The sequence below is a fragment of the Musca autumnalis genome, unplaced genomic scaffold, assembly GCF_047663935.1.
Source record: "Musca autumnalis isolate F117 unplaced genomic scaffold, ASM4766393v1 scaffold_3, whole genome shotgun sequence".
NCBI lineage: Eukaryota > Metazoa > Arthropoda > Insecta > Diptera > Muscidae > Musca > Musca autumnalis.
Window position 1 is genome coordinate 247,750,657 of NW_027411866.1, and position 26,828 is coordinate 247,777,484.

General features: G+C 38.8%; 2 protein-coding genes across 2 annotated transcripts in view; both read right to left on the reverse strand.

The window, feature by feature from the left end:
• mip130 (Myb-interacting protein 130) overlaps positions 1-26,828 on the reverse strand; it is a 45,439-nt gene that overhangs the window by 18,365 nt on the left and 246 nt on the right. The window lies entirely within an intron of this gene.
• On the reverse strand, positions 1,581-26,191 carry Rbcn-3B (WD repeat-containing protein Rbcn-3B). Its single transcript, XM_073977669.1, has 2 exons — positions 25,386-26,191; positions 1,581-6,525 (listed from the first exon to the last, which is right to left on the reverse strand). The coding sequence occupies exon 2, from the start codon at positions 6,496-6,498 to the stop codon at positions 2,005-2,007; it is 4,494 nt and encodes a 1,497-aa protein (XP_073833770.1). The 5' UTR covers positions 6,499-6,525; positions 25,386-26,191; the 3' UTR covers positions 1,581-2,004.

Sequence of the window (26,828 nt, forward strand, 5' to 3'; positions counted from 1 at the left end):
GCATTTGAAATATAGTAAATTTTGTAATTTAGAAATTTAATTCAAAATTCGTCAATTCAATTTCAGAAATTAAAAGTATGCACATTAGGCAATTTTCCTTGCGGCAATTTTCAATTTGATGGAGAGAGAGGTGAGATGTGCACCCTTTGCCTCTCAACACCCTCTCTCTTACCCACAAACTGACAATTGCCGCAAGGGAAATTGCCAAATGTAAATATGGACTATATGAAATTCAAAAATTAATTTGAAATTTAGAAGTCGACAAATATATATTTATTTTTTAATTCTGATAAAATATTTAAAATTTGCATTCCAATTTATACTCAGCTTAATTTCAGAAATTTCATTTTAAATTCAGAAACTCTATTTAAAATAAAATTTTTGAATTTGAAATTAATTGTCTGATTTTCAAAAGAAATTTATGAAAATCAACTGACGAATTCTGAAAAAGAAATGAACAATTTTTGAATATTTATCAGAATTTAAAATCGAATTTCTGAATTTCCATTGACGAGTACCGAATTTCAATTCCATAATACAAATAATTGTTCCACAAGCTACTCAGAAGGGACAGGGGAGACTTTTCTCATATCACTGAGTGCACCCCGGTTGATATTAGCTCAATGATATGTTTAACGCCGAGTTCGAGTCTTAAGAAACCGTATGTAGAGAAGTTTTACATGGCTTAAATACTCTGGAAATGGCGAGAAACATTACTGAGAGATATATTGCCACCGTTGAAAATTTGATGTTGCCTTGCTTGGGAATCGAACCCGTATATTCAGCGTGCAAGGCGGGTGTGCATACCATGGCAACCAAATTTAATTTCTGAATTTTCAATGGAATTTCTGAATTTCAAATAAAAAATCTTTATTATTTAAATTGGTCTTTTTTGAATTTCAAATGCAATATCTAAATTACAATCGGTATGTTCTGCTTTACGCCTGAAATTTGTGTAGTTTTCATATAACATAGTCTGGACAAGGACACATGTCCTTTGTCTAGGAAAAAACAACTATCATGTGTACTTGTCCAAAGCTAACTCTCCAACTGCTTTGTGAACTGTGTTCATTGCAGATAGTAATCCCTTTCTTTCTCCTACATCTATTTAATCATTATAAACAAATCTAATAGACGTCCTGAATAGTTTAAGTAGTTCGATAAAAGCGTTTTTTTTAATTTTTAAACACAACTATAATTTCGACTCAAATAACCAATCTCTGCTCATAAAATATTTTCACATGTTGTATGCTTATAGATGGTCGCTGTTGTTTGTTTATGAATGTGCCTTCCTCATCTCTTCGTCTAACATTGTCATCATTGTCTTTTTTCTTTAACTAATATATGATTGCCATATGTTTTATATATATAATAATACCTTTATATATGTATTTATGTATGTTTATTGTATGATGCTTCGAATATGTAGTTCGGCGGCTTCTAATAATTGATTCTTGTTGTTATTGTTGTTGTTTTTGTTTTCGTTTTTAATTTTTGTTCATAGATTCAAAATGAATCAAAATTAAATAAACTTTGTTTTTGGGAATTTTTTTTCTGTTAACAATATTAAGGATTTGGTGTTTGGTTTACTCAATGGCATTTTTTCACGTTTATTTTGTTGTTTTTTCTTTTCTAAATTGTATTATTATCATGTTTTAAATCTAATTAAAGAGAAGTGGGGATGTGTGTGTTTTTTTTTGGGATAAAATTGGGATAATGATTCCCATTTAAAAATAAAATATTACAAACAATTTTTTTATTTAAAAATAGTTTAACATCGAAAACATGAATTAATTGTTTTTTGCTTTTTTTTTCTTCCTGCTGCTCTGCGGCTACTTCTATATAGTTTATAATTTCAACATCTCCAACAAGTGCCCTGCTGTATTTGTTAGGGTTGAAGGAAGATGTCCATATAATACCGTTGGGGTAAATGTCTTCAAGCTTCCAGAACAAATGAACTCACCATCGTTCATTCTTCTTCCTCGTTTCTTTGAGACATCTCGCTTAGACATTAAAACGTGTTTCTGAACCATCGGCCAGCATTAACGTCACCGTACGATTGTTGATCCACACCAGCTTTGCTAAACGCATTGGATTGAGACGTGACACATCGGGTATGGGTGCCGTAGAATAACCTTTGGTACAACGGGTCTGTGATTGACCTAAGCCAAACATACCCGTACTTGTTTGCCAGAAGGATAAACGATTCTCATTGCATGAATATGAGACCAAATATTTGCCATCTGGTGAGAATGCCAGTGAGGTAATTGGATGTGTATGTGCCGGGATCATTTGACATTTGTTTTGTCTTAGCTCGTAAATGGCCAGGTGACCATTTATGGCACCCACAGCAATTCTGCGTGTCTGGGTGCAATGAGATACCTGATTGAAGCGACATATGGCTGGGCATACATCGGCCAAACCCCGAGTCTTTAGTTCAGCATTTTCCAAACAATGTAATGTGATGTCCATTACCTCTACCAGGAGGCTGGCAATTTCGGCTTGCATTTTATCTATCAGCATTTCGACGCATTGTAGAATTTCTCCTTTGGCCTTGTATAGGACAGATTGGGTCAATGGCACACTTATCGATTGGGGATTCTGTTGCATACTATTGTAACGGGCCACTTCTCTTGCCATTGTTGTTATGAAGGCTGCAGGTCTTGCTGTGGCGATCAGCCTCAAGGCATGTCTTGCTGTTCGGCAGGCATCAGCTTGTGGTGTGAGGGGAAGTTTGTAATTGAGGTTTGGTACTGATTTTCCATCACATGACAACTCCAACAGGCCCAATAATACTTTGCTTACATCCAAGTAGGGTTCCCACACTGTGAAACCTCTACCCAGTAAATCGATTGCAGCTCTCCTCAGGGGTGTGTATTGAGGCAACTTAGGTGTGGGTGGGGCATATAACAAATGGGCCAATGCCATTGAAGTTAAACGGGCCAAATTGTTGGCTATTCCAAAACCTTCAACCACCGATGATTTTCTTCTTTCACCAGCGATGGTGCTACTAATACTGGTAGTGCCGCGCACAGGTGAATCCTGATTTATATCTTGACCAAATTCAGCTCCAATTACACCCAACAATATCACAGCAGTGGTCTGTTTACGCTTCAGCTCCGATAAACTGGACGGCTTGCGTATTATCTCTTCCTCCTCCTCTTCGTAATCTTCGCCGCCATCGAGGCCATCACCATTGTGGCCGACACCACCACTGCCCAACGATGAATTGGAATGACCATTTGCCCCGTTGGCATGATGCACCTGTTGAGCTATGGGTTCTGTGTGCGTATACATTGGCAGATATTGAGCCCAGCTCTCTACCAGCTGCTTACGCCCACGTTTGCCCATACGTCTCAACTCACCGAGTAAAATCTGTTGAGCTGCCTCTCGTATCTCAATGCAATGATGTTGCCAACGTTTTGCCATCATTTCAACCTGGGGTCGTTTAAATTTCTTTGGTTCCAGTGCCTCAATTTTGTCGGGCAACAAAAAGCAATGATGTGTGGACAATAGGCTCCAGCCCTGTTTAATTTGTGATATATGATGCGCCAGCAACTCCTCACGCTCCTCTTCAGTGGCCATCAGAGACTCGGAACGTTGGGCTAGACGCAATAGTTTTTTGCTGCGTTCGCTATCGGGCAGAAATGAGGCAGAATTCATTGATAACAAGGTATTGGACATGGCGACCAAGGCCAAAATGTGATTAGAGGTAAGGGTGGTGCTCAATTCCCAGTGCAGACGGGAGGTGAATACGGCTGTAAGCTGTTCTTGACGCAGCAGTTCGGCTGGAATGTCACGTTTCTTAGAGCTGCTTGCAACCACAATTCCCTCGCCCAATTCGAAGTTGTTCTGCCAGGTAGGCAGTAAAAGAGACATATAGCCACCCTTGGAAAGGATGCCAAAGGAAACGGGTACCATGGGTCTGAGTAGACCTAATTGTGACTCACAAACCTTATCCAAATGGGGATCTAGGCCCCAAGAGTGCAGCAAAGACAACAGCAGTTGGGCCACTTCCATAACATGGGTAACTTCCATTTTTGAGGCCATTTTAGATTTCAAATCTGTAGTGCCATCATCAGGGGAATCTTGAGGTTCTAGTACCTTTTGTATACTTTCCTGGACCTTGGCCTGTACTTTCTTTTCCACAATTTCTGTTTTCTCTTTGAATTTCTGGACCAAGCCATGCTTATCTTTGTCCTTTAACATTTTCTCCATATCGCCAGCTTTGTTTTTCACTTTACCAAAGAAGTCGCTGATCTTCTTTGAAGCCTCCACATGTAGGGCCTTATCTTTGGGATTGTTGATCATTACACCTAAAGCTTCCAGCTCGGCTGGAGTCATTTTCATATATTCCTCGCTGTGCAATTCAAAAATTAGGCCCTCAATATCGAAGAATAGAATGTGACTTTCTGCATCCTTGGGATTGGTACGTAGACCCTGGATAATTAGGGGGTTGCTGCGGTGCTTCATGAGGAAATCAAAATGACCCTGATTGTGACCATGTAATTGCTGCCATTGTGTTATACCACGTTGCGTTGCATGCCTAATGGCGTTCATATTGCGCGACTTGAGACCTCGGAAAAAGTGTACAGCCGGATTGGCCAAACCCTCTGTATTGGAGGCATGTGAGTTGCAGCCAGGCTCGTCGGCATTCTGCTCATCACAAACCGCCAATACCTCCTCGGCTAACATACCGTGTAAAACGCGATCCAAGTGGCCAGTTTCCATTTGCCAAACATATACCGAACCATCCGAGCAGCCAACTATGAGGAAATCATCCAACGGTCGCCATTTGATGGTTACCACTGGAAACAAATGGCGACTGGCTAGTGTAATGCATTTGCGTTCCTGCAAGCTGAGCAAGGTGACCGAATGATCAGAGGCCACCGAGCAAATGCATTTCAAAATACGAGGACTACACGTTTCAGGGGGCACCAATAGCTGCGTAATTTCTCCCGCATGTACACAAAAGCGATGCAATAAACTGCCACTGTATAAATCCCAAAGACAAACGGCAAAATCCACACCACCCGACAACAGCAATGACTTTTCGTAACGGGGATGTACCAGCGAAGGGCATAGTAGACAGTTGACACGACCTCTATGGCCATATAGGATTTGATGAGAAGGCCATTCACTGAAATTCTGTTTTATGCCCACCAATAGCTGCATCATAACAGTCTGGGTGGCGGGGACAATGACAATTGAACCATCTTCTCGGCCAATAACCAAACGACTTTGTTGGGGCAAATAAATGCTGGATGTCAATTTTACTGGGTGATCTGTGATACGGGCCAATTGATCTAAAATACCCACCGGGGGAGGATCCATCAGGGACCAGGCCTCTATCAGCGATGTACAAACGGATGGCTTCAGCGTACGCGGAGGCATTTGTTTTGCTTGCAAAATACTTATATTATCGAGAGGAACATCGGGCACCGTCCACACCGAAATGAAACCCTCCGAATCACCTCGCAACAGACAATGAGACACCGACTTGCCTTCAAGTTCGCTGCGTATTAGCTTCATGGCTGGTGGACAGGATAACACTTTATCTCCCGGATGTTGCAATACATAATACAAATATGGAGAATCCCGGACCACGCTCTTGGAATGGAACTCCTTATTGTCAGGTATACAATTCGCAGGTAATTTATACAGATAACCTTTGCCCTCATCGGTCCATAGCATTACACGATCCGAGCTAATAAAATCACCACCCTGCCATCGTTCACGTGTAGGTGCAATGACCGAGCAAAGTACTGTAAAATCACCAGCATCATAAATCTGCCAATATTTCGTGCACACAATCAGCACCGTTCGTTGATTTTGTGAACAACAATTCATCGTGATGGCATTCAGACAGCGTATCTCTTTCGATTCATTTTCATAGATGGGCTCGGCATGCTTGTTCTCATTGCCCACCAATGTCCACACTTTCACCGTACCTGTCGTTGTAATGGCCAGCACCACATCATCTTTACGACGCATTGGTCTCAATACATGCAATGCCGATATCCAATCGGGCTTTACTTTTGAACTGAGCGTATATATCACCTCAAGGCTTATGGGATCCATTACCATAATCTCCGGGTAATAGCCAATACAGAAGAGATGTAGATCAGCACTGTTCGCTGTGTGATAACTTTGGATTTGTGTATGGACCTGAGGTAATTTGACCGATTCCATGCATTTGCCATCGGTCATGTCCCATGTACACATTTCACCATTTTCCGATGAGCTCACCAAGAAGTTGCTATCGGTCATACTGGAGGCACGGACAAGACATAAAACTGGTGCTGTGTGCCCCACCAGCAGGCAGCGGGGTGACATTTTCAGCGTACCCGGTTCAACATGCCACAAACAAATTTGTCCATCATAACAGCCAGTTGCCAATGTGGTTTGATCTTCAGACAAATAAACACTGGACACACAATGAGTGGGGGCCGAGGGCCCCCACAGCACAACTGGCACCACTAAATTGGTGCTAACCATGTTTCAATTGCCTTCTAAGGGCTTAATCTGCATACGATGTAGAAGAATGTGCCAAGTATGTCAGCAGCCGGAGACATTGCAAATGGAAGGGCGGGCAACAGCAACGATGGTGGGGACCGATGAGTGTGGTTTAAAACGTGACAACAACGACGTCAAACGTTAACGTAGTTATGCGTAGCCAGTCAGCCAACCAATCAAGAAAGAAACAAATAACGAAATATTCTATAAGATAAAATACTCAAAAGGCTCACCACTCACATGCACGGTGGACACACACACTCAAAACGATGACGAAGAAGAACAAGAATAAAAGGTTATAATAAAATAAGTTTGTAACAAAAATGTATCTCTTCGTAACGTTTGTATGAACATTTGTTGTTTTTCTTTTTTATTAGGTACGCCAGGTATGCTGCTGCTGCTGATTTTTCAACTTTTTCCCGCAAAGATAAGCTTTAGATAATGGAATAGAACGTTAGCAGCAGAAGAAGAAAATGTCTTGCCCAAAATATTGTTGGCCAATTCCGAACACGGCAATAAAACAGTAATCGTAATGTGTTGGCTGGTTCGTTGTGATATGGAGGTCTTATTATAAGATTAATGGGATATGTCAATATCAAAACGACGACAAAGACGAAAGTTTGATACGTTTTGTAAACATTGAGAAAATTGTTTCGTACCAAAGCACCGCCACCAACAACAACAAACATTTACTGATCCAATTACTCATGTGCGAAACAATCATGGAAAGTAAAATCAACTTTGAATTTTGCGAAATGCGATCGCGCAATGAGATGAGAGAATGTGGAATATTTTTAGGATTTTATAAATGGAATTTACTTCGAATTTAAATGAGGTCCTATGAGTCAGTTTTATAATAAATTTGGCTGCAACCAATTTGGAACAATACTTTGTTAATGAATTAACCTCTAACTCGTTTCCCCATAAATGTAGCCAATATTAAGCGGAAGAGTTTGAATTTTGTTAATAACACTGTGCAACATTTTTAAGGAGATCTTGTGCAAACAATTCGAACTGAGGATTTTTTAAAAGTACAGATCCAAACGACTTGGATTCTGGCAGATACATAGAAAGCGAGCCTGATAAGGTGCAAAAGCATGATGATCATCAGCTCAGTGCAGTAAAGCAATTGAACCGATTGGCTTTGCTTTTGTGGAAATAAGCTATAAAATGACATGAATTAGAAGGTTTGGCTGACATCCGTACACCACGGTAACCTGTCATAAAAATTGAGAGGAGTATTCAAAGGGTGTCACCGTGGTGCAATCATATACACACACGCTTGGCACGCTGAAGGTCGTGGGTTCGATTTCCCAGCCAGGCAATATCAAAAATTTTCAACGGTGGCAAAATGCGCCTCAGTAATCTTGGCGACATTTTCTGAGTATTTCAGCCATGTAAAGCTACTCTACAAGTGGTGTCTTAAGAACGCCGTTCGGGGTTTACTCATTGATATGAGAGAAGTCTCCCTTGTCACATCTGGTATGTTTCTTGGAACAACTATAATTATTATTAAGAGGCCTCAATTTCCTTGAAGATCGTACATCTAATGGTTTAAAAACTCATAGAACAACCGGTTTATTTACAGGCCTATCCACCTGTATACGGTATAGATATTTATAACTACGGTGCTAAGATGGAAACTGGAACAGCAGACGTCTATAACGATATTCCCAACCTACGTCTCTCATAAAAATTGCATTGCGGAAATCATTATAATCAGAGTGATAGGCAATATGAATAGTGACAAAGTTCGTCCAGTGACTATCAACGTCAAGCGGCATTTAAATCACTCAGGTTCTGCTCTTGTAGAGATCAGGTTTTTCAGTCGGCCTATCCACCTTGTCTTCCCAATAGGCTGTAAGGGTCGCACTAACCCTAAGTCCTTTCGTTTCTCCTTTGTCTTTTGGAGTTGAATCGGGTATTGATGCATACCCTTTCATCAATTGACCACCTTAGGGATACCATTTGGTTTAGGTTCGGTTTCGGACTAGATTTCGATTCCGCCACTTTGCCTGAGGCAGTAGGTTTCTCCACTTTTTCGTTTGTAGCCGGAATCTCCTTAGACTCTCTGCTTACAAGATTTGGGAGGAAAATCCTATCCACGTAAAGTTCGCGTCGATACACATGAGCATACACTCTTTCGAACTTCCGTACGAACCTCAGCTTATTTTTGATGAAGAGCACCTCCCCCTCAGAATGAAAGTTCGCGTCTCTTCCCACGAACTTCCAAAGATACGAAGCAGTTATAGTGCTTCGTATCCGAAGCTTCTCGGGCAGATTCGTCCTTAGAGTTATTGACTTTTGTTGGATTTCCACTCGTCGGCCAGTTACCCCATGGCATTCTGCCTTTGAACCCCTATGTCGGCATGTGACGACATAGGACGAATCGAAATTGGAATGGTTGCTGGTTGAGCTTATCTTCAATAGTATACTTTCCGGGATCACCGTGGTGTCCAGCTCATCATCAGGTAGACTCCTCGAGGATGAATGCAGAAGCAAGTGTGAAGCACTAAGTAGAGTGAAGCATGGAATTCCCCAAGAGGGGTGATATCTACGGAACTTTTTAACTGCATTGTGATAATTACGTACGATGATTATTGTAGGGTTATGGGGTTAGGTACCACCGTTAATAATATTGGTGTCGGGCTAATCGCCTACCTCATTGATCTTATTATGTCATTTTACGCTTGGAATATTAAAATATCCTAAATGAAATATTCACCACATGGATTGTGGACGCAGGCCGATGGGTCAATAATTCCAACTACTAACTACCAAACACTAAAGTCGTGGGGGTCACACTCGACAGCTTTGACACTGTCAGGCAGGTGAGCAGATAACCCTCCGGCCAAGTCTGAAACGTTGGATAATGAATTATATGTGTGGACGCCAGTCGTACGTGGAATTCAGAAACAAGAGGTCCAAATCCCGTAGAGTGAAACAGGGAGTTCCCCAAGGTGGGGTGATATCTCCGGAACTGTTTAATATCTACCTCTCCTGTATTTCGCCCCCTCCAGACGGCATTAAGATCGTAACGTATGCGGAGATTGTACGATCCTGGCGTCAGGTACCTACCCTGATGGCATCTGTGGGAGACTGAACTCCTCTTTAGCCGATCTTACCACCTATTTCCACGTGAGGAATATGCAGATATCCGCCACTAAATTTACGGTCACTCTGTTCATCACATGGACGACACAGTATAGAAGAGAGTTGAATGTCGTGGTCGATGGTAGCAGAATTCCGACCACAAACTGACCCAAAATTCTAGGGATCACATTCGACACCACTTTCACGTCATCCGCGCATGCCACAGCTATCTGCGATAAACTGAAATGTAGGAACAAGGTCCTCAAGTCCCTAGCCGGCAGCACTTGGGGTGCAGATAAACAGCGCGAAGGCATATAACGTGGTAAGCTATGCGTCGCCATTTTGGTACGCATTGGAAAGAGATTCAAGCTTGTCAGAATGCCGCCCTGATAACAGCAAAAGGGTGCCTCCTCAAGTCTTCAGTGGACCATTTAAATGGGGAGGCAAAGATTCTGCCAGTACATCAACACAATGAGATGCTTTCGTTGAAGTACTTGTTCGGGTGTTCGGGCTAGGCCCGACACACCCAGACATATCAGGAAGTATATTCATGCTCTAGAGAGGGAGGTCCAACAATATAGGAGAGAACCCCTAGATCAACGGGAATATTAGGCAGGTCTGAATACGTTCATCACATGGACGACACAGTATAGAAGAGAGTTGAATGTCGTGGTCGATGGTAGCAGAATTCCGACCACAAACTGCCCCTAAATTCCTGGGGTCACATTCGACACTACTTTCAAGTTGTGCGCGCATGCCGCAACTCTCTGCGACAAACTGAAATGCATAAACAAGGTGCTCAAGTCCCTAGCCGGCAGTACTTGGGGTGCAGTTAAAGAAACCTTTTTGACCACATATAGCGTGATAAGTCGGTCTGTTGTAAGCTATACGGCGCCAGTTTGGTACACATTGGAAATAGATTCAAACTTGTCAGAATACCGCCCTGAGAACAGCAACAGGGTGCCACCTCAAGTCTTCCGTTGACCATTTACAAGTGAAGGCAAAGATTCTGCCAGTACAGCAACACAATGAGATGCTTTCGTTGCATTACTTGTTCGTGTTTTACCATGGCTCTCCCAATCACCATCTTCTGGCTAGGCCCGACACACCCAAAATATCAGGAAGGATATTAATGCTCTAGAGAGGGCGGTCCAACAATATAGGAGAGAACCCCTAGATCAACGGGGATATCAGGCAGGTCTGAATACCATTCACACGGACGCAGTTGCTAAGGCCATAAGCAAATACAGTGTGAATAAAGACCTCGAAATACATCAGCCAACTATCGCAGCTGAGGAACGTAAGTAACGTAAGTTTCATGCTGGTACAACAACAACACACTGCACATTTTCAAATGCCCTGCCAAACCTACTCATCTAACTCCAGTGGATCTGTGGTTACATCCCATCGAAGCAGCTGGAGATAGATCCAAAGCCAGATTGAGCAGAAGAACGAACACACAATAATAAACAAAAGAAGGACTATCTTCGCTGAAAAGCGGAAGTTTTTAACTTTTGTAAGGGGGTACCGGAAGTAATTGTGTTTATTCCTCATCTTCTATTTCTAGGAATTCAGAATGAACACAATGATAATTCCTGTACTTGCATGAATCGATAATAGTCTTTTAAAAATCGGAGGGATGATGGCCTTTACAAATGTTCACTACAATGTAAAGTGCCTACTGCACTTACCCCATTAATCAACGGTATCTAATACACATCTATCAACATTACAAATATGTACAGGGACTTTTCTCAATATAACACTTTGCTTCCAAGAAAAAGAGACTGGATATGCCCTTAATTTTTACAATGACAAACCTCAACAAAACTTTTCTTAGAAATTATAGACGTTACATTGAAACATTTCAAAACCCCGCATTTTAATTAAAACGTGATCTAAGCAAATATGATCAGCAGCAGCTGTGTTTGTCGCTTCATGTAGAATGTAAATATGTCAACTTGGGAGTAAACAATAATCTTACGCAATTAATTATCAATTTTGTATTAAACATCAACAACTACAACTGTATTTAATTTTAAATTATCTAAAATTAAAAATTCACTCGCATTTGTCGCAAAAAAAAAAAATTATAAATAAATTGTCTTTAGAATCATCATTAAATGTCAATGAACTCGCCCAAAACAACAACAGAAAAAAACTTGTTTACATCAAGTGGGATAGATTTGTAAAGTAACGCTATTTTAACAATTTGAAGTTCTAAAATAAATTTCGCTTCATAAATATAAATTCTTATCTTGCAATAGTCGCCGCCTCAAGTGGTTTGCGGAAAAGCTTGACTGTTCGAAATCCAAAAAATTAAATCGTGCAAGATTAATTACAAATATGTTTTTGGCCAACATTTCTAATTAACACTAAAGTACTTCTTCTTTATTTGCCTATTCGATTTTCGAATGTTGGCGACCAAAATGCAAATATAAGTATAATATTACAATAGTTTGAATTATTAAATATTGTTTATAATATCGGCAAAAGTCTCTCTGTTTCTAGCTTCGCTTAGCAGGTTTATGACGTCACGTATGCCGGTCCATTCTTGGATGTTGTTGATCCACAGAAGTTGTTTCCTCCCTCTTGTCGGCCTTCCTTCAAAGTTTACACGGATAATACTTTGCAGCAGTTTGTATTTTTGATTTCTCATAACGTGTCCCAAGTATGATGTTTTTCGTCTCTTTATGTTATTCAACAGCTCTTTTTCTCTGTGTAATCTTCTGAGAACTTCATTATTTGATATGAAGTGTGTCCACGATATTTTTAGGATGCGTCGATATGTCCACATCTCAAAGGCTTCGAGTTTTTTCATATCTACGGATTTTAAGGTCCATGTTTCCACGCCATATAATAGGACAGACCATACATATGTTTTAATATATCTTATTTTAGTTTTTAAGTTTACATTATGGCTTGTAAAGACTTTTTTATATTTAAAAAATGTGTCTCTAGCCATTTCAATCCTGCAGGCTATTTCTTTAGAAATGTCCCATTCGTTGTTGATTATAACTCCCAGATATTTAAAGCTTTGGACTCTTTCCACATTTATTTCATTAATTTTTAATGGGACCGCATTAGTATATGTATGGCGTTTACTGATGACCATGTATTTCGTTTTGTTGATATTAATTTTAAGACCGTATTTTTCGCTGCAAGTGGTCAGCCTGTTGACGAGTTCTTGAAGTCCTGACATATTATCAGCTATAAGAGTGGTGTCATCGGCATACCTTATGTTGTTAATGAACGTTCCATTTACATATATTCCTTTCCGGATATCATTTATTGATTCTTTGAATATTCGTTCAGCGTATATATTGAAAAGTAGAGGGGACAGGACACAACCTTGTCTAACACCTCTAGAAATATTAATATTTTCAGTCAGTTCACCATTGACGTTGACTTGCGCTGTTTGGTGCCAGTACAAACTTTTTATGCATTCAAGCTCCTTGCCTTCTACTCCAATGGACAATAAAATCTCTATCATTTTGTCATGTTGGACCGTGTCAAATGCTTTTTCATAATCAATAAAGCATATGAACACGTCCTTCTGCGAATTTCGGCATTTTTGAACTAACGCTTGTAAGGCGAATAAAGCTTCGCGGGTTCCCATCCCATCTTTAAAACCAAACTGGGTGGTCCCCATTGCATTTTCACATTTCCGGTAAATTCTGGAGTGAATAATCTTTAGAAATATTTTGAGTGCGTGGCTCATTAGACTAATTAATCGATAGTCATTACAAAATTTTGGACGAGTTTTCTTAGGAATGGTTATAAAAATGGATGTGAGCCAATCTTTGGGATATTTACTAGTTTCGTAAACATAATTAAAAAGTTTCGTCAGAAGGTTAATGTTTTCACCATCAATTAACTTCAACAATTCGGAAGGAATCTCGTCTGGTCCACATGCTTTTTTATCTTTTAGCGCCTTTACTGCTGTTTCAACCTCCGATCTTGTGATAGATGTCCCAGATAATTGTTGATCTACCGGCCTTTCGTAGATGGACCGATTTTCGTCAGTAAAAAGGATTTTTATATACTTGCTCCATATGTTTTTCTTGTCTATAGTATTCAAAACAGGTTCATTATGTTCATTGTATAGTACTTTAGGTATTCCTCTGTTGTATATTCCAGCAGCTTCCTTAATTTTTTTATGAAGATTGAAGTCGTCATGTAATTGTTGCAATCTCTCTATTTCTCTGCATTGATCATTAAGATATTCATTTTTGGCATGGCGTATATTAATCTGTATTTCTCTATTTATTTCGTAGTACAGTTCGTAATTCGTATTCTTATATTTTCGCCGTTCTTCCATTAAGTCCAGTATTTGTTTTGTCATCCAATCTTTTCTTTGTGGCTTTTCTGTATAGGACAGATTATTGTCAGCAATAGTTTTAATGGCGCATTTTATGGATTCCCAAATATTTTCTACATTTTCATTGTTGACTGAGGTTAGTTCGTGGCTTAAAAGTTGTTTCACATTGGCTCGAACTGTTTGATCCTGTAGTTTCTGTATATCAATCTTTTTCTTTTGTTTGGTCCGCTTAGCATATGCAGAAATTTTAATTCGTAATTTAGACATTAATAGGTTATGATCCGATGGCACGTCCGCCCCCGGGTATGTCGACGTCTTTTTTATGCTTGAGCTAAAGCGCTTGTTTATAAGAATATAATCGATCTGATTTCTAATAACATTGTCATTTCTGTCAAGTGGCGATTTCCATGTATAAAGACGTCTTGCAGGCAAGCTAAACAAGGTGTTAGTTATTATCATTTTGTATTCTTGACAGAATTGCACAAGTCTGTCACCTCTTTCGTTTCTTGATCCTAAACCGTATTGACCCGTAATTCCAGGAACCATGTGTTTTCCCACTTTCGCATTAAAATCACCTTGGATAATGGTAATTTCGTGAGATTTTGTTAATCTTAGTAAGTCGTTGATTTCTTTATAAAAGTTTTCTATTTCATCTTTGCTTTTGTCAGCAGTGGGAGCATATACTTGAATTATATTTATTTTTACTGGTTTTGTGTCAAGTTGTATAAACATAGTTCGGTCCGATTTCGGTATGTAATCTGTTACGAATCTTGCTATACTTTCCTTCATGATTATTCCTACTCCATTCCTATGGTTTCTATCCAGATTTCCAGAATAAAAGATTTTCATGTTTTGCGAAGTGAAATCTCCACTATCAGGCCACCAAGTTTCGCACACTCCTAGTATATCTATATTCAGTTTTTTCATTTCAGATATTGTGTTTGCTAATTTGCCAGATTCATATAGACTTCGTATATTCCATGTTCCGATATTTAAAGTATTTATTGTTTTACCTCCGGGGATTCTTAGCACCCTCTCGTTTCCGGAGAATGAGGGCCGTATATTGTTGTTCATATTCATAGATGCATGGTTTACAAGGGATCTTACTTCAGTGGTTGAAAATTTCAGATAATGTACAGGGAACACCGGTGGTGAAAATAGGCTATATATTTTTTTGAATGGTCGTCGCGGAAGTGAAATATCGCGGTCATCCCAAATTATTCAAAAATGTATTATTTCAGATAATATACCTAATTTTAGTAAGCGTGACTACAATCTTGGCCGGGTGGTATACATTCAATACCATCTTCTGGGATTGGATCTGTGGTATCTTCGTCGACTTCGCTACTATTGGATACCAACAGTTTGGAAAAATGCTCTACCATATCCTTAGCACACTATCTGTATCAGTTACCAGATTACCTTGCTGGTCTCTATAGGAGGATGTGCCAGTTCCAAAGCTATCAGTTTGATGTTTCACTCTTTGCTAGAATTTTCGGACTTCATTCTGTCTCCTGTACATCTCGATTTGTTCACACTGCCGCTTTTCCATTTCCTGCGGAAAAGACGTTTCTCCTTTTCTCCCGATACCTCTCTCGTGCACTACGCGTTGCTGCTGATTGTAAAGTAGCCCTATGCCGCATTTGTCTCTTCGGTAGCAGAACGACACTCCTGATCATAACATGGATTCCTTGGTGGAGGTCTCTGGTATCCAAGTACTGATTTTGCGGCTGTTTGCATGGAGTGGACATTGTCTTGATATGTTAGCGGAACGAGGAGTGCTTTGATTAAGCAGTTGGGCCTGTTGAGTGGAATATGCTGCGGCTATCTGTTGTGATTGCAGCTTACCAATGTCCAACTTCCGTGTTGTGTCTGCTCGCACTTTCTTTACTACTTTTAATCTGGTACGTACCTTTGCTGCAACAAGGTAGTGGTCCGAGTCTTTGTTTGCACCTCGGAACGATCGCACATCCAACACGCTTGATGCACGTCTTTCATCTATCACAACGTGATCAATTTGATATATTGTTCTTTGATCTGGCGAGATGCTTCAATCTGGTACTGCTAACTACCATCTTTCTTGCAGCTGCAAAGTCTATCAGCCACATACCGTTTCAGATGTTTCACTGTGGAGAATTTCTCGACTGTTGGGCCAATTTTGGCATTAAAATCGCGCTCGTAAAATATATCTTTGGTCTGTTCGTCCTTGTCTTCAGTGGAAGCAGGAGTGCAAAAAAAGCTGATGTTGAAGAATTTAGCTTTTAATCGAATTGCAGCATTGCGTAAACTGCACCTTCTCTATAAAGAGTGCGAACATTCCAGGTGCAGATTCATGGTCCTTAGAGGGGTTTGTTTTTCTTTTCTTTCGTTTTTTCATAGTAGGCTGTTTTTCCTGGGGGAGGATTACAAACCCGACGCTCAGCCCCAAGTTTTTAACCTTCTTTTGGAAGAACTCGCGGCACATGTTAGCTCACTACCTTTAACGGGTGTTAAAGGCAGTTCCCCAGGTGACAACACGGGGAGGTCAGTGTCCACTTGAGATGAAAGAAGGACCAAGATAAATCCTGGGCTTTGCCATGTTAAAGCCGGTCACGACCGTTCCGTGGTATCTTCCATCCCCTACGCCACCCCAACAAAGACTAAAACCCAAATTTCAATCATTTAGGTGGCATATTGAGGCCACAATATTCAAAAAACCGAACATCGGGAGCTACCGTTTAATGGGGGTTATATGAAGACGTGGACCTTTACCGACAAATTTCAGGTAGATAGATTTATACCCCCAACGAAGACTAAATACCAAATGTCAGACATTTTAGTGATATATTGATGATAAATCCTTTAAAGTACCGAAAATCGGTAGGTACCGTTCAATAGTGGCTATATAAAAACGTGAACGTATACCGACAAACTTCGTGTGGAAAGTTTTATACCCCCAACGAAGACTAAATACCAATTCCAGACATTTCAATGGTATATTGAGGTGTTCTATGGGCGCTATATGAAGACGTGGACCTATAACGGCAAATTTCAGGTGGAAAGTTGTATACACCCAAAGAAGACTAAATACCAAATTTCACCCATTTGAACCATATCGGTGAAATCTTGTGGTCACAAACTTTAAAATACCGGGACTATATGAAGACGTGGACCTATACCGATAAATTTCAGAAGGAAAGTTTTATACCCCCAACGAAGGCCAAATACCAAATTCCAGTCATTCCAATGATATATTGGACCGATATAGTAACATGTTGAATACCAAACATCCTAGGAGTAATAGAAAATTCTATACCAAGCTATGAGCTGTATCTAGATTTCAGCAGACGTGCGGACTTGGCTATTTCGTCTTAGAATTTTATGCTGATCCAGAATATATATATATATATATATATACTTTATAGGGTCTATAAATAAATATGTATAGGCAGACCCACGTTTCCATACATCTCCCATAGAACGGTTTTAGCCTCATTTTCCGCATTTACATCCTCAGATTTTAGACTAAAGAGGTTTTAGACTCCAAGTATGTTTGGACAAAATCAGACAATTTGGAATCGACTGGGCAATGTTCGTCCGTCTATCTGTCTGGCAAGTGCACACGATAACTCTCTAACAAAGCAACTGATCGGTTCTAAAATTTGTCATTCGTAATGTTTTGTCCAAACTCCCTCCGTTACCGCCTCCACAAAAGTTCAAACATTTTCGCTAAAATGATGCGCACGATAATTCTCGAAGAAAGTAACGTAATTGATCATAACTTTGCATATGGTAATACTACTTCCACACATAGATCGGGTTCGAATATGGATTGTATCGGTCCACACCTACGGGTACCTCCCACACAAAATTCGGAAGAAGTGCAGTTTAAGAGTCCCACTCGGATCGTTTTGAATTTTTTCAGCAGACTGTCCTTACAACGGTACAGTTTTTGGGGAGGGAGTCCATACTTCCTGAGATAAAATCATAAAAGATCCATGAAACCTTGACGGCGCCAATTACAATGACAAATCCGCAAAGTAACTTTCGCAGGAAGTTTCTGATTGGTTCTACCTTTGCACGTCATATATCAGGTTGGAATATTGACTATATCGGTCCCGTCCTTTGGATACCTTCCATACAATATTTGAGAACAGTGCAGTTTAATAGGTCAGTTCTTCTTGCAGTGAGATAATAATATATATAACTAGCTGACCCGGTCCGCGTTGCTGGCTCGTTGTTTGGGTTCTACGTGTAAACTTTAGTTATTTATCCAGCATTGATACAGCCATAATTAGGCATATCTCTAGAAACTTCATAATATAAATCAATGTTTTGACATAAATTCCATGTAATGGTATCCCCCACCATAAATTGACAGTTTAAAGCACTTTGTGACCCACATATAATGATCGGTGCACGTCAATTAACATTGCTATATATTGGATTGTTGGTCTCGGTTGGGGTCGTAAATATTACTGCAGAGAATTGTCAGTATAGGTCCACGTTTTGATATAGCTCCCATAGAACGGTACCGGCTGATTTTCGCTATTTTTGAGGATTCAACATCATTATCACACCGAAATGGCTAGAAGTTGGTTTTATTGTAATTTAGAGAGGAGAGCAGAAATATTCGTATCGACCGAAAGACACGCCTTTTTAATTGCGCTCGTTATGCAACAGTTATAGGTTCACGTTTTGATATAGCTCCCGTAAAGCAGTACCTCCCGATTTTCGATAGTTTGGAGATTTAGTCACTTTTGGGGGTCGTAAACAGTCTTGCAGAGAATTTTCAGTATATGTCCTCGTTTTGATTTTTGGTGGATTTAACCTCTGGATAGTGACATCTCAAGTTATCGGGATTTTACTGTATTCCAAGAGTTGATCGCGCTATCCCACTTATTGTTTAGTGTTCACCGTTTATAGCATTTTTTAGGCACGCAAAATTATGTATATTATCTGAAATAATAAATGTTTGAACATTTTGTGACGACCGCGATATTTCACTTCCGCGAAGACCATTCAGGTTCAAGACGGTAATTACAGTAGTATAGCAAACAATCTGTAAACAATACGTTCAAAAATATCATGGACTTTAAAAAAAATTGAAGGAGAACCTCCGGTCACTACACTTAGCCATATTAAAATAGCTCACGACCGCGCTATCCCACCTGTTCAAACTAGTGTTCATATCAGTACATATACGAGTATATTTTTTATTTGTAGCATTCTCTCTATTTGCTGATGAAAACACAACCGTAAACACGGACATATGTACATACGTGAATTATGTGAATGTAAATAATAATAAGAAGAATGACAGGTAGAGGTACTTTTTTTCAAAACAAACAATAATACGAAAAAAGCACACACAACAAAGCACTATAAAGAGAGAACAAGTGAATTGTTCTAATGTCGGGTGGAACCGAAATTGTGATGAGCTACAGAGATTCTTTAATATTTTAAAGTACCTCAGCCAATGTGTAATTCAAAATACCGGAAATCGGGAGATACCGTTCTATGTGGGCTATATGAAGACGTGGACCTATAGCGACAAATTTCAGATGGATTGTTTTATATCCTCAAGGAAGACTTAATACCAAAGTTCAGCCATTTCGGAGAGATATTGAGGCCACAAACATAAAAATATCGGAAATCGGGAGGTATCGTTGTATGGGGGCTATATGAAGACGTGGACCTATACAGACAAATTTCAGATGGACTGTTTTATACCCTCAAGGAAGACTTAATACCAAAGTTCAGCCATTTCATTTCATTTATTTATTTCTACATTGTAATATAAAGAAGCCAATACGGCGGATGGATAATGAGACCACAACAATCAATATACCGGAAATCGGGAGGTACCGTTGTATGGGGGCTATAAGAAGACGTAGACCTATACCGACAAATTTCAGATGGATTGTTTTATACCCTCAAAGTGTACGTAATACCAAATTTCAGTCATTTCGGAGTGATATTGAGGTCACAACATTCAAAAAAGTTTTATATCCTCAAATAGGACTAAATACCTAATTTCGTTCATTTCGGTAGGATATTAAGTCCATAACCTTCAAAATACCGAAAATCGGGAGGTACCGTACTATGAGGGTTATATGAAGACGTGGACCTGTACCCACAAATTTCAGGTGGAAGGTTGTATACCCCCAACGAAGACTTAATACCAAATTTCAGACATTTCGGTGGGATACTTAGGCCACATGTCCTTGAATATGGTTTTGCATATGCTCATTTTATGCAAATATGTCGAAATATGCAAAAATTGCTGGGCCTAGTTCGTTTTATTTTGTGATAAAACGAGTTTCTGTCTAATCAGATTTTCTCTACGACCATCCTAACCATATATGCATTTGCATAGGATTCCGCTGTCTAGAAATGTAATGTTTCACTAAGGGCAGTAGATTTGCTGCTCATAATAGAAAAATATTCAATCGACTAGTAGCTGGAATTTTCGAATCTTACCCCTACCACTTTCCCAACAAAATTTGGAATACAGGACCTTCCTTCTTGACTTATCCCAACCGATATTCCGGCCAGTACTCCAACGTGTTACATTGTTTCAACCCATGTACATTCATCCGTGCAATGGAAAATATGCATTCTTTTTGCCTATTTCCACTTTGAAATTATTGTTAATTAATAAATCCTCCGCCTGCATGCCTTGCTTTCCGGCTTCATTTCTGACATAATAAAAATAAAGGAATAAAGAAGGCCGAGCAATTTTCTTACTGGGTTGCCTTTTTCTTTTTTATTCTTTTATCAGAAGCAAGCAAGGCAAGCAGACCAAGCCGCTTATGTACCTAGGCTTTAAGACTGTATAACTATAAACAGATCCTAAAAAATAAAATAAGTTCTGTTCCTTTATGTGCAAGAATCTTCAAGATTTACCACTTTTTACTCAAAAAGCGTTCCTTTACTTCAGACACCATAACAATTCTTATGAGAGAAGTTTACAACTTTTACTCCTTTTTCGGTTTTACCATTTTCAAAGGTAAAGAGACAGACCAATAATATCTCAGGAAGAATTGGACTTCCCTAGCAAAAATTAGAATATTGTTATCACAACGACAGTCAGCTATTTCAAGATACGAGAAGCGCCCTTAACTGGATTAACACGTTTGCAGATGTGAATACTATATTTTTATGATAAATGACGTGAATGCTATTGAATTCAAATTTCAAGTACTGGTCACCGAGGGATTTTTTAGCTTTTGGGTTATTATGTTGGGAAACATAGATTTGCCGAAGAAAAAATTATGTCGTTGTAATCAGAACCACATAAAAATTTCCAAAAAAAAAATCTCGAACAAGGAGGGATATGCCGGAAGGAGTTGACCGATATAGTCCATCTTTGAACTTGATTTAAGTTTTAGAGAAATATTAAGACGCTGGTCAAAGTAGTTTTTTTATCGTTTGGATCATTGTGTCAATAAGCATGGAGTTGCCCACAAAAAAATTATATCTATTTTACCTTCGGTTAAAAATGTCAACACGATTCTAGAGCAGACCTTAAACTGCACTTAGTCGAAATTTTTTAACTGTGGGGAGGGTACACGAATGTGTTGCTCCATATATAACTTCTTGAAACTTAATGTATGTTTGTCAGAAAAGTTAATATATACAAGTTCCGGGCAAATCGGCTACACAATTCGTATGATATTATGCTAATCGGATACTCAGTTCGTATGATTTTACATCGTAAGGTCACGAGGGCAACATGTTTACATCAAATTTCAAAATGATGCAGAACTTTCAATTTTGCAAATGAAAATTGAAATTTTTGTATGGAGGCTACACGAACGAGTGGACCGATTCAATCCATACGCCAACCTGAAATATGTCTGCTGAAAAAATTACGAGGGATGGTACAGGAAGGAATGGATCGATATGGCCCATCTAACTACTTTTACTCCGAATTCTTAGAAACGGTGGATGAGTATTATAAAAACATCTATTGTTCTGACATAATCTCTTTGTCAAAATTTATATAAATATGGGGGCTAAAAGGATTACCTTGATGAAGAACGTGATTGTCTATCCATATGAGATTATAAAACACCATTTTAATTAGCAACTGTATTTTTTCACACCCGCCTTGCACGCTGAAGGTCGTGGGTCCGATCCCCCGGCCAGTTAACATCAAAACTTTTCAACGGTGGCAAAATACTACTACTTATGGCCTATAGGCTATGTTACGATGAAAGAAATAAATTATAATTAATTATATAACTGATGACCATTGTAGTTAATGCTTTTTTACTGTATATACTCTTATATTTACTATAAGTTTAGATGGCGACATTTCCTCAGTTGTTTAGCCATGTAAATCTTCTCTACAAGTGGTGTCTTAAGACACGCCGTTGGGACTCGGCGATAAACAGCAGGTCCCATATCACTGAGCTAATATGAATCGGGGTGACTCATTGATATGAGACATTTCTAGGATGTTTGTGGAACAATTATTATTATTAGCTTTTGTCATGGTCGGCTTAAAAATGTTGAGAAAAAAAATCGTGGATACCCACAGAACTTCCGTCCGCAAGAAAAAAATCTAAGTATTTGTAGCCATTCACACGGCACATTTTCTGTACATTTATTCAGTAGGATCGACTCAAAGTTTACAATCAATTGAGAGGAACAAATTGGGTTTAGGGCCACCAACAGATTGTTATACAAGTTCAATTATAGGCAAGTATCTTTGTACTTCATTTTGATCACAACAACAAGATCTACACTCTCCTCCCTCAGACAGAAATAAAGCCCCAACCTCATTCTAATCGCCTAATCTGACAAGCCACTGAGGAAATCTGAGCTGCACAGTGGTGCCATGCACGTCTTGCACTCTAAATGACTGGGTTCGATTTGCAGCCTAGAGAAAATCAAATTTCGGATTACAAATAACTGACATGTAAATATAGGGGATCGACAATTCCGATTTATAAGATGAGTTAAATATCACATAGTCGGATCTGTAGAGCGATTCTCCAACTAATTTTTTGAGTTACCGACAATAATTGATAAAATTAAAACCCAAAATTATGAATGAAAAGTTAAAATAAAAGTTTACAACACACTTCCTATTGGCAGATCTTTACGTCTACTATTTTTCATCGTTAACATACCGCATATTGTTAACTACGGAAAGTATTTTAATTTCACCGCGGTAACTCGAAAAAAGGGTAAGAGAATCTCACTACTGATTCCCCGGGGAAGGGTGATATTTTTGAAACTCAAACTCATGCTCACGATATGAAAACGCAAAAATTTGTCGATAAAATAGCAGCCAACCTAAAAACTAAAGCGAGATGTCTACAAGAAGTTAGTAGATTACAAGGCTAATTAAGCAGATATTACCCATCAACTATTGGAGCAAAACAGCAACAAACGGCTGCGACAAACGAGAGAATGGCACAATGAAACACACCACAAGATGTATTAATTTAAATGCCCTTTCAAATGCAAATCTGCTAACAAATTAATGGAAGACTGGAATTGAGTTCCTAAAAAATGAGTTGAAGAAAGCTCTTGGAAGCAGATAAACTAAAACTCTCTCAATTCCCTGAAGATGATTGGAGATTCCAATCGAAATATTGGAAAATAAAACCTATTTTTATTTAAAAAGCCTATGGCCGAACAATACCTACATATAAGAAAAAATTTTCAAACTATATTCACCTCAGAGTTCCTCAAAATAGTTTTTGCGTTGACCATGGTAGGAGACTCTTCCCTTTTCCTAGACGACGTTTTGTTCATACATTTTCGTACAAGGCTGATCAAAGCTGTTCTACTCGTAATCGTATTATTGAATTAAAACTCGGGGCGAATTAATCTTGTACGATAGTCATTCTTTCAACTTTGATTAAGTTTGAAGAAATAATCAGATGCACAAAGTTTGAAGAGAGTTTGAACCAAATCAGTTACTTCTTCTAAGGTTCATCTTGACGCAGCCAGCCAGCCATTCAGACGTAAATCTACTCCAAATTAACTGAAACAAGTAAGAAAAGCGTTAATTTCGTCCGGGACGAACTTTTTATACCCTCCACCACAAAGTGTATTGAAGTGAATCCCAAAAATTCCGAAAATCGGAAGATACCGTTCTATGGGAGCTATATGATGGTGGATCTATACCTACACATTTCTGGGGGAAAGTTTTATAGCCCCAACGAACACTAAATACCAAATTTCAGCCATGATATTGACGCTAAAACCTTCAGAATACCGAAAATCGGGAGATATCGTCCTATGGGGGCTATATCAAGACGTGGACGTATATAAACATTTTATGGTAGAAATGTTTCTTAGCCTCTGGAAACACAAAATACAAAGTTACAACCGATTCTGTTGTCAAATGGGCCTAATAGATTCAAAATATGTTAAAGTGACGCGTACTTTATATGGGGCGTTATATGGGGGCTATACCAAAACGTGGACCTGTATAAACAAACTTTGGTATAAATGTTTTTTGGCCTCTGGAGACACAAAATAAAAAAAAAAACAACCAATTCTGTGGTAAAATGGGTCTAATACATTCAGAATATATTAAAATGACGCGTACTTTATAAGGGGCCTTATGTGGAGGCTATACCAAAACGTGGACCTATATAAACCAACTTTGGTAAGTATGTTTTTTGGCCTCTGGAGACACAAAGTACCAAATTACAACCAATTCGGTGGTAAAATGGGACAAATATCTTAAAAATTCCTTAAAATGACGACGCGTCACGCGTCATTTTGTATGGGGGCTATACAAAAGCGTGGACCTACATAGCTCGCTTTCAATACCAAAAGTCCTACGTACATATAATATACATATTTTCCCAAAAATTTCATCAACCTACGTCAATCTGAAATGCCTGCCTAAAGTCGTAATCTTCAGCGTAACCCTTTGAGGATGTCTTTGGGCATTCCAGGTGACGATATACATACAACATTATTTCAATGAGGCACATTTTTTTCCTAGGCTTAAGGGCACAACAATACAAATTTTCAGGGTACAAAAGTAAATTCTAGGCTAATTGTCAGAATATCCGAAAACACTCTGCCAATTGTAGCAAAACATTAAAAACAAGAACTTTACCTTGAAAATATGCTAAAATGTCAAAAATGGATGACATGTGATGACATGCCCTCTAATGTAATAGTTCATCGAATCCCAAAACAATTGATTACAATTCATTATACACCCCCAAAACAATGTAGGGTATAATAAAAGAAACACTAAACAAACTTAAGCAGCGGCATATGACTGCGAATGAGAATACCTGTGGCGTAATATTGAAAAAAAAAAAAAACAACACTGGCCGAGAACGCGAGTCGCGAATTTATATAAAATAATTAACAAAATGAAAATCATTTGTTTTTAATTTTTGTTTTGTTCTTCTTCCTCGTTTTAATTGTGGTGACAATATGCGAGCACTGCGAGTCAGGCTGCAGACAGGCTGGCAAAAAAACTTACACTTGTTTCTCCACCTTCTCCTCCCTTTGTTTTTGTGTTGATTTGTTAATGGATTTATTTCAAAAGAAGAAATTGACAACTGCTTCACAGTAAGACTTTGGTAAAATTATATGGCCCAAACGCACCTTACGCGACCGTCAATATTTTATTATGATGTGTGGTGGATGGGGGACGACACTTGTTTTTTTCGTTTTTGCACTCTTGACCACACAGTATGTTTTGTTGTTATTTGGATCTGCTGCTCTGCTTGAAATTTCTTCTATTCAATCCAATGACACTGAATGCAGAAATATGTCATAACAAGAAGAATGACTGACTACTCCAAAAAATTACATGAACTCTCGATTCCAATGGATGGAGACAGACAAGCAGACGACGGTTGTGGTGATGGTGACAACGACGACGACAACGATGGCAATAGCAGCAACGGACAGCGCAAATCAGCAGTTATGGAACTTCAATGTCGTGCACTTCCACACACAATGAACATTCAGAAAAAAATTAAGACGTAGACGACCGTCGTTTTATGTGTTTTCTAGCGAATTATATTCGTTGATTTTCATATAATTTACACATTTTTCTTGTTTGTGGAAACCACAATCGCGAATTTTCTTTGCAATTTGTTCGATATTTGCAAAATCTTTTATAATATTTGATGTCTTTTTTCTTTTTGCTCGCAGAAAAACGAAAATATCACGACCGAGCTATAAAAAAAATATCGATTGACTCGCGTCTGTCATAATTGTCAAATTGGAACGTAACTAACTACGGCCCACTACCAAAAACGACACAGCAAATGTCAAAGTAGTTAATAACAACAAAAACATTAGGCAAGGGAATAAAAACCAAATAGGAACTCAGATGCCAGCATTCAAAAAAACAACAATGTCAAATAAATATGCCTAAATTTATAAAATTTTATCAAAATACCAAAAATTTGCAAATTAATTAACAATTGTTTAAAAATTAAATTCGTACCTTCTAAAGCAACTCTGTTTGGGACCTGCTGTTTTGTGTACCTAAACGTTGGTAGACTTCTGTCAAAAAGACGTAACGTTGAATTTTTTGCTTTGATTTGGGCCTTTAAAAAAGCCTTTTGAAAGCAGTGTTTTTGTTATAATTATGGACAAGATATTAATATGCAATGCTCATGTTTCCTTTGCTTGTTATATTCCCCATATTACACTTTTCTTTTAATGACCAACTACTCCACAAGTAGCCAAGAGAAATCCACAACCCATGGCAAGAGAGTAGCATCCCACATAGCGCTTAAAAACAATGTATTTTTTATTTGCTCCATGCCGCTCCGCAAGTGGTTTTGTAAACAATAATAAGTTACACTCCATAAATGCGTCCAGCACTAATGTTTTATTTCACTTCCCAACATGTATTTTGGTAAATAATTTTTCGTAATTCCAAACTGCAACTTGGGCCAGTAATTTC